Raw genomic sequence first — 12,500 nt, 5'->3', positions numbered from 1 at the left:
ACGAAGTATACGACGATGGTCGTCGTAGTTGCCACGATAAGTAGAGCGCGATAATTATTGATTTCATTTTATCGGTATTTTAAGGGAACTCTTCCGTCCCTTCGAATAAACGTGTTACTTTCCTTATCGAGAAACGAATTCTCCTTGGAAAACGAATAATCAATTCGTTTCGTTTCTCTTTATAGCCTTAACAGATGTTATAAAATATAACGTTATTGACATACATTAGGTAAAAATAATTTGAGTATTCACATTTACTCCCTTCGTAATTATTTCCTAATATTACAGAATAATAGATGCAGAGAGAGAGAGAGAGAGAGAGAGAGAGAGAGAGAGAATGATAGAAATATATTATTAACAGAGTTTTATATTTGTTATTAGATCATTAGAGTAATTAACATTACGTGGAGTAATTAACATTATGTTCTCTTGTATATCTGAAATGTATTGACAATGAATTTTACATTTAATTGAAAAGTATTTCTCTATGTAATTATATACTTGTAAATTTTATATCCAAAAAATATCTAATATAATATATCGAGATAGAACAATTACGTATATTATTGAGAACGTCGTGCCTTTTTATTTTATTTATTTCACTTTTTGTCGTTCGACGTATGAAAAAAAAGAAAAAAGAGAGAAAAAAAAAAGAAGAAAAGAAGAGAAATAAACAAAAAAAAAAAAAAATAAAAAATTCGAAACATTGAATGCCATTCATCAAGAACTATAATTCGTAATACATTTACTAGTAGTAAGTATTAATTTGAATCGTGCAGAGAGATACTAATGTAATATCGCAGTCGAGAGCGAATAACTTCTTTTGAAAAGTATCGAGCATTATTCGTATTCTGTCTATCCTTAACCGCACAAAGGAATTAACAGTGGATATATAACGATATATCCGTTTTGCTTTTCCATTTTCGAAAACGAACAGTACTATTATATACCAATTCAGTCTGTCTATTAATTCAATATGGCGGTGTCTTTTACAACTGTTCGTAAAGTTGTCACATAATTGATACTAATTACTAAGGATTAATATAGTTTTCATTGTATCGTATTATAACCACCACGGATTCCATTATTAGAATTCGAGATCGATAAATAAGATAGTAAACGAATCAGTCGTATTTTTAACAAAATAATCTAATAGACGATAAACAAACAATATGCACACACACACACACACACACACACACACACACACATATATATATATATATACATATAAATTATTTTACGTAATTACGTAAATTTAGATAATTGACAATAATAAAATAAATGCCATTTCAATCGTATATAAAATAAAATTAATAATCGTCGAACTTATTAATAATAATCAATTTTATTTATTACGATCACGTAAGAATGTGTTATTTATTATAAAGGAGGTAACGATAACTACAGTAAATTAATTTATTCTTCTTGGTTACTTTTCGCTCCTCCTTTTCCTCCCCCGCTCTCTACCCCTCTCTCTCTCTCTCTCTCTCTCTCTTTTTCCCTTTCTTCGTTCAATATTCCGAAGTTAATCTTCTTCGTACTTACCTTTGGAATACCAAGCTTCTGTTCATAATTTAACAGGTTACGATAATGCTCAAGTTGGTAATATTTTATCCTTCTCATACCAACGTCCGAAAGAATTTATCGCGCCGGTTCGAAGAAATACGAGCGGCTTTAACGAATGAATTTTGTAAACGAATAAATATTTCGCAAAGTGTCGGTGCATCGACGTTCATCTCCTGAAAGAATCTCAATTTGTTTCTTGGGAGGAGGAAGAAGAGATAAAAGGAGGAAGAGAAGGAGGAAGAAGAAAGAAAAAGAAAAAGAAGAAAAAAAAGAAAACAAAAAGAAAAGAAAGAGGAAGAAAATGAAGAAGAAAAAGAGAGAAAGAACTTGGCCGAGTTCCTTATTATATAATCTATAAACGGTGTCTCCCTACCCCCCGCCCTCTCTCTCTGTCTTTCTCTTTCCCAAAGTATAGGTAGGTACTTACATACCTACCTACTTCGAGTTACGTACATTTCATGCATCGAGACTTTCAAGAAGGAACGTTCTCGTCCCAGTTTCGTTGGGGCCATTTTCGCGGTACTTAATTCTTAACCGTTAGAACAACCTTGAAACTCGTACGACTTTTAATACTCTCTCTCTCTCTCTCTCTTTTTCTCTCTCATATATATATATATATATATTACCTCGTCGATACTTAGAGTTATAAGACTGTCAATACTTGCCACTGGTCCATGACATAAAATATAGTATAATATAAAGTTCCCCCTCATGCTCTCCCTCCCCTCGCCACGGAAAAACGTCGTTTATAATTGTTTAACAAAGTAAAAATATAAAAAAATATTTTATCAAAAGTTACTTTTATCGTATGGTGTTTAGATGTGAGATAAGATAAATATATGAAATAACATACGGAGCCACGTATACCGACAATATTCTATCTTCTTATTTCACCATATCTCTGATATGGAGGCGGACTCTTGCCTCCGTCCTTCTCCCCAATTTTTACCGGACGAGATACGGATATACGTGATCGCCAACCGAAAATGGCGTCTTCTCGCGATCATCTTCACTGGGACTTGTGCGACCGGGGGATGGAAGAGTGGAATTGGTTGGATGGGTTGAGGGAAAGGGATGGTAAATTTTGTAGGACAATTTCGAACCTCCGTTACTTCACGTACGAACTTTGCCTTCCGAATACCGAATAGAGGAAAGGAAACGAGGAAGATGAGAGTAAGATAGACACAGAAAAAGAAAGAAAAAGAGAGAGAGAGAGAGAGGGAGAGGGAGGAAATTCAATCCGTATAAAGTCTCTTCTTGTACACTACTTTCATGATCTTGTATCTGTGTATTCGCGACATTTCGACCTCTCTCTCTCTCTCTCTCTCTCTCTCTCTCTCTGTGTGTGTTTCTCTCTGTCTCTGACATATCCTTTCACACTTTTTCTTCTCTTCTCTTCTTTTCTTTCCTCTTCTCTTCTCTTCTTTTTTCTTCTCTTCGCCCTTCGATAGTCGCACGTGCTATGAATTCTACAATGGACAAAGGAACGTCATTATTCTACACCTGAAACGTGTTACACAATCCTGTTGCATTTCACATTCGATCTTTCGAAAAGCTTTGCTTTCATTGCTTTAAACCTGAGTACGATTTCGTTCAATTTGAATGAATAGAGTTTTGTCAACTTTGTCCAAGAATTAGGTACTGTTTGTTTCTCTCTCTCTCTCTCTCTCTCTCTAGTGTTCTGGTTATTGCTTTTCGGTAATAAATTAGAGCAGGTTTATAGTGGACAATGAATACATGGAAATGTCTATATCGATTAACAATTCAGAAGATAGAGAGAAAGAGAGAGAGAGAGAGAGAGAGAGAGAGAGAGAGAGAAGGAGAGAGAGAGAGAGAAGGAGAATGTAGTAAACTACGCGATCCGCATTGTTTCCCAATTTCTCAGTGAGTTCAGTTTCGGAATTGTTTCGAAGTATGCACTAATCGTATACGTACTCATCTAGGTCTAAGTATCTCGAAAGAATTCTAAACAGTGTTCGTTTGTTAATATATATTATCAATCCCGACAGATTCTTAAGATATTTCTATTAAACTTTTCTATTTGTTGTTTTATTTCTTTCTTTTCTTTTCTTTCCTTTCCTTTCCTTTCCTTTTTGTGATAAATTACAATCGAAAATATAATAGATATCCTTTTTCTAAATTTCCACTATGATTTTCTATCTTGATTTGTTACTTATACACACACACACACACACACACACACACACATACACAGACACAGACACACACGTATAGGTATTGTAGTTACGTGTATATGGAGGATGTTTCAGTTAGGTCGTAAAGATATTGCTCGTGATATTAGATTTATCGATTTATCGCACCAGCAAATCGATATAGTGTCATCCAATGCGAAATAAAATATCGTTGGACGATTTCTCTCATATGGCTTTTTATCGTTAAGAAGGATTTTAAGAGCCTATGTAGGATTTAGATCTGGCTTGGGCCATTAATTGTGCTCTCTGCTTGCGCTTCGTTCTGACCGGCCCCTTTCCTCGTTTTTCTTCTCTCTCTCTCTCTCTCTCTCTTTTCCTGTTTTTTTTCTCTTTCTCTCTCTCCCTCTCTCTCTCTCTCTCTCTCTCTCTCTCTCTCTCTCATTATACCCTTAGTAAGCGTTATCACGATGAGGACCTTTAATGAAATTTGCAGACACCCGCATTCTATAAATTGCCAAAGAAATGAATCGATATTTAAAACATTTTTCAATAGGTTCATTTGAGAATTTTTTTTATTCTCAAGGTGATAATTTTTGTTAAAAACTGAACAATGTTTTGCCTATCGATTATATAATTTTTAATACTATAAGATAATGTTTATAATTATTATTTGTATAATCGTAGATACGCACACGTGCAACAAGTGTCTCTTCGAGTTCCTCTCTATGAATAGAGAATGAAACATTTTCATATATACACACACACACACATATACACACACATATGTATATATAAATATATGTCAAGAATGAGCTTGAAAAAAGAAAAGGAAAAAGAAATTGCATTTCTTGCAACAATTTCATTTCTTCCTTTTGCATTTATCTATAGTCACGTGTTTTGTTTATTTTATTTTTTATAAAAAAACGTACGACTGATACAATCGGGATATTCTTTTTATACAGAGCGTAGTCAACTCGAAAGGAATAATTAATTATTCCGGTGGTTGGTCGTTATCAAGGCGAATTCTGTCCCAAAAAAAAGGGGGGCTTCGTTTTACTATGCTCGTACGGAGTATAAAAATAAAAGGGGGAAAAAAGCAAAAGAAAAAGAAAACAAGAGAAAAGAAAATGAAAAAAGATAGAAAAGAGAAAAGAAAAAGGAAGAGCCCCTCTTTCATTTCTTTTATCAGCACCGACATAGCCGACATTTTTTATCTCTTAAAATCATTATACTTAATCGTCGATCATTACGATTCAGTATGTCAATCTCGTTTAATTTGTTTTATTGAAAAATTTATCAACGTCGTTTCCAACCATCCCCTTTTTTACACTTGAATATCCTCTAAATTTTATATCTGTCTTAATCAGATTTAACTTTCAAATTTTTAAACAATATATATATATATATTTATATATTCTTTTTTTTTCTTTCGGTTACAGAGAGCCTGGGTGGACAACACGAGAAACGATTATTAAATAACTTATTGTCGAATTACAATACTTTGGAACGACCAGTAGCCAATGAGAGCGAACCACTGGAAGTTAAGTTTGGAATAACTTTACAACAAATTATCGACGTGGTAAGTATCTCGTTGTATTTCTTTCTTTTCCCTCCTTTCGCCTTTCTGTTATATTATTTAACGAAGCTGGACAATTTTTCTTTCTTTCTTTCTTTTTTTTCTTTTTCCTTTTTTTTTTTTTTTTTTTTTTTTTTTTTAATAAAAAATTCGCATACATAAATAATTTATTAATATAAGAAAAAACAAAGTAATAAATTTGATTCGGCTCTTGGAAAAAATTCTTTAAACGAGAGAATAAGAACTGTCTCTCTCTCTCTCTCTCTCTCTCTCTCTCTCTCTCTCTCTCGACGATATAACATCGACAGCCATTACCATTTCTATCGACATTAAAATGCACAATGCTACGAAGTGCCATATATCCATCGACCGATGGAAGTTTGTTGTGAAAGCTTTCTATTATGCCTCTCGTCTCCTTTGTAACATATATAGAGGTTAGTTGAACCGCATACGAATAGAGAGAGAGAGAGAGAGAGAGAGAGAGAGAGAGAGAAAGGGTGAGAGAATGAGAGTTTAGAGTGCTCTCCGAGTCGATCTCCTTTTCTCCCTGTTCGTTTTCACGCGTTCTTTATATCGCCACGTCGCACGCTGACTTTCCTCCCATTAACGATAATAACATTCAATGTCAATGAATATGTCCGTGAAACTCAATATCATCAGCTCAACATCGATGGCTTCGTTATACCTACTCAATGATCCTTCATTTAATATCCAATCCGATACGTTGTCGCTTGTACTGAATTTACTTCTCCCTCTTTCTCTCTCTCACTCTCTCTCTCTCTCTCTCTCTCTCTCTCTCTCTCTGTTTCTGTATTGCTATCGTGAAAATTAAAAAAAGAAAAGAAAAAAAAAAGGAAAAAAGAAAAGAAAATAAAAAAGAATAAAGAAAAGAAGTAGAACGATATCTTTTTAACGTGTCTTATGACGTGATAAAAATAAAGGTACGTAAATAATTATAAATGCGATATATAAGTGTAAATGTGTATAGGAATGTAAAAAGAAAAGGAAAAAGAGAAAAGAAAATGGAGAAAAAAAGAAAAAGAAAAAAAGAAGAAATAGACGTCATCGTTTTGATACTTAAAGCTTTCACAACGAGGTCAGATCTTATTCATTTTCGAGTATACAAGTATGTATTAGTGAAGGTATATTTATTTAACTTGAAATTTTCGTGAAATGCAAGGATTACGTGCAGAAGAGTAATGTTAACGAACGAACGAACGAACGTACGAAGACGTTGCATTAAGTTTTCCATATTTGCAAGCGAATTTCTCTCTCTCTCTCTCTCTCTCTCTCTCTCTCTCTCTCTCTCTCTCTCTCTCTTTACTTGCTCGTTTTCTTTGCTTCATTTATATTTGCGCTCCGGAGATTGTGACTGTGATAATGCGCCTCTATGTACCTACTTACATATCTATGTATACAGTTTCTTCTCTTATATATATATATATATATATTTATTTCGTATGCATATGTGTAGTTACTATCTAAATACTAACATATTTACGTATTACGAGAAAATTTTGCATTAAGATACGGGACGTAAGAGATATCTACGATTCAATTTCAATGTAAACTCTCGTGCGCAGGAAGGTCATATGAAAAATAATAGCCGAATAGTAAAAGCGATATGGTACAATTTCTTTTTTTTTTTTTTTTTTTTTTTTCATACGAAAGAAGGATAGACGGAGAATATTATTTCCGTATGCGTAAACATTGTTTGAATCTTTTTTTCTTTTCTTTTTTTTTTTCTTTTTTTTTTTTATTCACGCGAGGGAAGAACTTCATAAAGAATTTTATTTCGGAAACAATAGATTATTTCTAATGGTGTTCGCTTATCTACGATAATCTACGTAATTATTATTATTATTATTATTATTATTATTATTATTATTATTATTATTATTATTATTATTATTATTATTATTATTGGAGTTTTTAATTATCGTTTTAATTACTACGTAATAATATCACCGGCAAATTACTAGCGAAAAAAATTTATATTATTATGCGGCAATATAATCGTAAATAAATATTTAAACTTATCAATTATTTTGAGTTATTAATCAAAACCGCATAATTTATTATTTCATAAAGCCGCTTTATTTAGTCGAGTAATATATTTATTATTTAAGTTTGAAAAATCAATATTTATTATACTTTCAATTTATCAGCTTCTTCGTTACGATGATTATACATTTGATAGCAGAATGCATAACTTAGAGACATACATACGTACACATACATCGATGACTTCATATATATATATATATATATATATATACGTAAGTTCTTAGGTGGGTCCACGAAAAATAACCTCCATAAATTTTCTTTCACTCATCCTTGCAAGTACGTAATAGTAGCTTTCTTATTATTTCATGCTCCCTGATGTCTCCTACGTCTTTCACTGTATTGCTTAGTTTCAAGGAAGTTTTTAAAGTTGAGTAAGGGGAAAAATGTCGCACAGGAAATATTTTTGGACAAAAAAGATCTCGTACCATGGTTATATATCACTCACCCCATTTCAATCCTTACCTTATGTTATAAAATACTTTTTCCACTTCTTTTAGCTGGACTTTGATTTTTTGTTATATTCCTTTTTTCTTTCTTTCCTTCCTTCCTTCTTACCTTTCTTTCTTACTTCTTTTTCTTCTTTCGTCTTCATCTTTGTTTAGTAACTTTTCTTTTTTTTTTTTTTTTGCACCTACGTGCAAGAGAAGAATGTTTTCGAGTTTTATGCTTTATCATATATAAAAAGGGAAAGAGAAAAAGAGATCAGATGTAACGGAAGGGAAAAGAAAGAAAGAAAATACTCTGACAAAATGTTTCTATCTTACAAGAAGTTTTCTTTTTCTTTTTTTAATTTTTTTTCTTTTTTTTTTTTTTATCATCTCTTTCTCGTTCAAAAAAATGTTAATTTAAGTTTGCAAGATTGCCCGAAGAACGTACGTGTTCTTCGTTCTCTTTTTTTTTTTTTTTTCTCATTGAAAGACCATTCGCTAATTCGGTTTTGGACAAGAATTTGGCCTCGTTTATTATTATTCTTGTTTTTTCTTCAAATAATACTCTCCAGAAGAGGGAAAAAAGGAATAAAATCGAAGTGTAATGAAAAAAAAAAAAAAAAAAAAAAAAGAAAATAACATTCCAATGTTCTTTTACTTTTTCAAAAGATTTCGAGTACGTTGTTTCGACAAAGTCGTGCGAACAATTTCGATTATCATTATTTGTACCCTTTTTCTACTTGTTAACACATCCGATTTCAGATGCGACATGGTTTGTTAGTCACGAATTTTGTTTTTAGATGCGACAACATTTCTTTCCCACTTTTTCATACACTATGTTGCGTATTTTGTTTGCATTCGCGTTAGCATTGAGAATCCGCTCGTCACGTAGTTTTCTCCGTGAAATAATGATTTACCTTCTTTTTTATTATTATTTTATTTTCTCTGTATATCTGAGACTTAAAAAGAGAGGGGGAGGGGGGGAGGGGAAAGAAAGATTCGTATCATTAGCGACAAAAGATTAAATTACCCGTTTAGAAGGTACTTTAAACTGTACTCTATAGATATATACATATATACATAATTATATGTATGCATACATATGCGCATGCATATATATATATATATGTGTGTGTGTATATGTATTTATGTACATATATATATATATATATATATATATATATGTATATACTAAAGACGTTTTCTCTTTGTCCATATATTATCTAATGCATAAGCACAGACTAGGATGAACCTCCTTTTCTAGTGTGTTTGCACGTCCTGCGGTTTTAATCGTGTTCCATGTTTCACGTTGTACGTATGCTTAATTATCGAGGATTTTACGTCGGCAGAAGCTTCAACTAAAGTGAAATACTCCTTTGTACGAAGAAACGGAGAACAAGCAGTGTTAATTTCTACACCGTCCGACACTGCACCATTTCTCTCTTTCTCTTCTACTTGTTCTATCCCTTTCTCTCCCTCTCTCTCTCTCTCTCTCTCTCTCTCTCTCTATTTCCACGGCTCATTTCGTAAAAACAAAAACGAATTATAATTATATTTATCTCTTAATAAAAATTATCTAATTTTTGTTTGTTTTTTTTTTTCTTTTTTTTTCATATTCCAATACATTCTCTACCTGGGATGATAGATGTAAAAAATTATATAACATTTAATATAAGTACAATGAGATTGGCAATTGATTCGTGTTCGTTAAAGGATAAAAATTTTTTTAATTGTTAGAAATCGAAAGAGAAATATTTTTTACACTTTAGGCAAAATTATCGTATAGATATTGAATTGTGCCGGGGAATTCCGATGATTATGTTTAAAAAAGGACGTGGAAGCAAAAAAGAAAATTGATATTTTATTTGCAAGCGATAATATATACGTGCGCACATACAACACACAAACAGGACAGAATAGAGAGACAGACATAAGCGTAAATGGAAAATATTTGAAGAGATATTTTTTGATTTATCAGAATAAAAAAACAAATTCGATTAATTGAAAAAAATGTCGTCGGCGAATATCTTATGCATTTATTCGATGAATTACTAGTTTATTTTAGATATATTATTATTAATATTATTCTTCTTCTTATTATTATTATTAATATTTATAAAAGATGTTCGAAGAGAAATTAACAAAGAGAAAGAAAGAAAGAGAGAGAGAGAGAGAGAGAGAGAGAATTATGTTTATCATACAACATTATCATGTTTGCGCGTGCCAACGAGTACGCTGCTCTATCGCGTGGATCATTTCACGATCCTATTCATTTTACGAATAAATATTTATCGTGTGTCTTCTTGAATTGCGCACGTTCCCTGAGTTTGCGTTTGTGTATGCAATTTTCAAAAGCGCAATACTCGTTCTCTCTGGATCGTATATGATCGGGTAGGTAGGTAGATAGGTAGGCAATAGGTAGGTAGGTAGGTAGGTAGGTAGGCACGCAGGTAGGTTAATAGGTACATTGTTCCCTCCCTTTTATTACTCCTCCCTCCTTTTTGTAATTTCATTTTGAAAATCTATACAATTATCTAGATAATATTTATATAGTACGAGCTTATATTACCATGTTGTTTTTATTATTGTTGCTTATGCACGTAAAATTTGATAAAATTTGTGATAATCTCCAGATGAAAGGACATATCGTACAAAACGGTCATTTATCGTTTATTCGTATTTGTTTGAACATTATTGAAATAAATAAAGAATATACATATTAATGTCGAATTAAATGGAATAATCCAAAATGTGTTTCGTTTTTGACAGAAGGAATGTCGAATTAATATAAAATATGGAGATTTAGTTTGTTGCTTGAAATAAGCTCTTTTAGGTATATATAAAGTGTTGATTATATATATTTCTCTCTCTCTCTCTCTCTCTCTCTCTCTCTTTAATTCTTTTTTACATATATATCTAGAGACTATACAAAAAATAAATAAATATATGTATATATATATATATATATATATATATACATAGATAATTGTTATATCGTATCGTACATTATGTGATACTATTTTCTTTTTCCTTTACGAAACGATAAATCATTTGAAGTTTGTTGAAACTAAAAGTTCTATCGTCGGTTATAAAATTTTTATATCATTTGTCAGAAAACTTGTTCTAACTATATAACATATTAATTAATTAAATGTTTTGTGTTTCAGGATGAAAAGAATCAGATATTAACGACGAACGCATGGTTAAAACTGGTAAGTGTTAATAAATCAAAAATATTAATATACTTTGTACGTGCTATCATTATATCATATCCATTAGATATTTAATAATAATCGTCTATTCCTGGCTGATATTTTATAGACTTATATCGTATCAATAGGTAGAATTTAATCAACGATATAGACATTGATCGATGATACTCGATCGATCTATCGTTTCTTTACGTGTATTCGATGTTTAAGAAAATATAAAAACGTCGGGAAAGAAATTTCTCTCGGTGGAACACAGATCTCTCTCTCTCTCTCTCTCTCTCTCTCTCTCTCTCTCTTTCTCTCTTAAATCTTCGCTTGTCTGGGCAACGTTTTACAAACTTTCGATTCGGGACAAGAACGAAGAGAAAAGTATGTACTCGTAACATTCTTTTCGAGAATCGAAAATTCGCATTCTCCTCGGTAAACCATAGACATATATATATATATATATATATATATATAATTATAGGTATTCACGAATAGATATCATCGATCATACACGTTGGGTGTTACAAGTTTTTTCTTTTCTTATTTTTGTCTCGTTTTCGTTTTCTCTCTTTTTTTTTTTTTTAGTTCTTCATTTTTTTCCTTTCTCTTTCTTTTTCTGTTTCTTTTTCTTCCTTTTTTTTTTCTTTTCTTTTTTTTTTTCCATCGAAGAGATAACTCGAGAATATAGTTTCATCGTCATCCAAAGTCACTTTAGAAGCGATACATTTGCATGAATCAACTAGGAAAATGCTTGGTACATATACTTCTACATGGATATCTATGTACATTCATACATAAATGAATAAAGAATAAGAAGAGCGATCGGGGATGAGTACTTTTTCTTAAGAAAGAGTTTTTCGCAAAGATGAAAAAACGAACGAAGAGTGAAGAGAAGGAATGAAAGAAACAAAAAAGAAAAATTAATAAATAAATAAAAGAGAGCACAATAAATTAATAAAAACTTGACTCGAAACCCGACGAAGATTATATCTCGGTAGAACGATTATTAAAGCATTTACTTCAACATACGCGAGATAAGAACTTTTTCATAATTCTTTCCTCGCCATCCTCCCCTTCCCCTCTCTCCCCTCACTACCTCCCACCCTCTTCCTCTCTCTCTCTCTCTCTCTCTCTCTCTCTAATTTTCTTTTTTTTTTGCTTCTTCTTTTGTCTTTCACACTCAAAGTTCTTTCTTCATCGTATTTTAACGAGACGCCGAACGTGCGTACTCTTAGTTCCCACGAGACACAGAATATAAAATGTTAAATCCATTATCGGTAATTGGGTTTTCCGTTTGTGCGAGAGAAAGACAGAAAGAAAAAAAAGGGATGGGAGAGAGAGAGAGAGAGAGAGAGAGAGAAAAAGCAAGTTCGCTCGCGGGAAATCAATATCAGATATCGGTATTTCCATTTCCGTCCGGCGTTCGCGTTCTAATATCGCGAATAAAATATGCATCCGACGTACAGTTATCCTTGTGGAAAATGTTATCGTTGAAGTTTGGTACACC

General features: G+C 32.1%; 1 protein-coding gene across 5 annotated transcripts in view; it reads left to right on the top strand.

Annotated features, from left to right (window-relative positions):
- The window catches only part of LOC124951216 (neuronal acetylcholine receptor subunit alpha-7), a 247,398-nt gene that overhangs the window by 83,341 nt on the left and 151,557 nt on the right, over window positions 1-12,500 (top strand). For all 5 annotated transcript variants that reach the window (XM_047499215.1, XM_047499218.1, XM_047499214.1 and 2 more), the window contains exons 3-4: window positions 5,162-5,301; window positions 10,961-11,005. In XM_047499215.1, the coding sequence (XP_047355171.1) occupies window positions 5,162-5,301; window positions 10,961-11,005 (185 nt within the window). The remainder of the gene's footprint in view (window positions 1-5,161; window positions 5,302-10,960; window positions 11,006-12,500) is intronic.

Source organism: Vespa velutina, chromosome 8 (assembly GCF_912470025.1).
Source record: "Vespa velutina chromosome 8, iVesVel2.1, whole genome shotgun sequence".
NCBI classification, from domain to species: Eukaryota; Metazoa; Arthropoda; class Insecta; order Hymenoptera; family Vespidae; genus Vespa; species Vespa velutina.
Note: the sequence above shows the minus strand (reverse complement) of the source record. Positions and strands in the feature narration are given on the sequence as shown.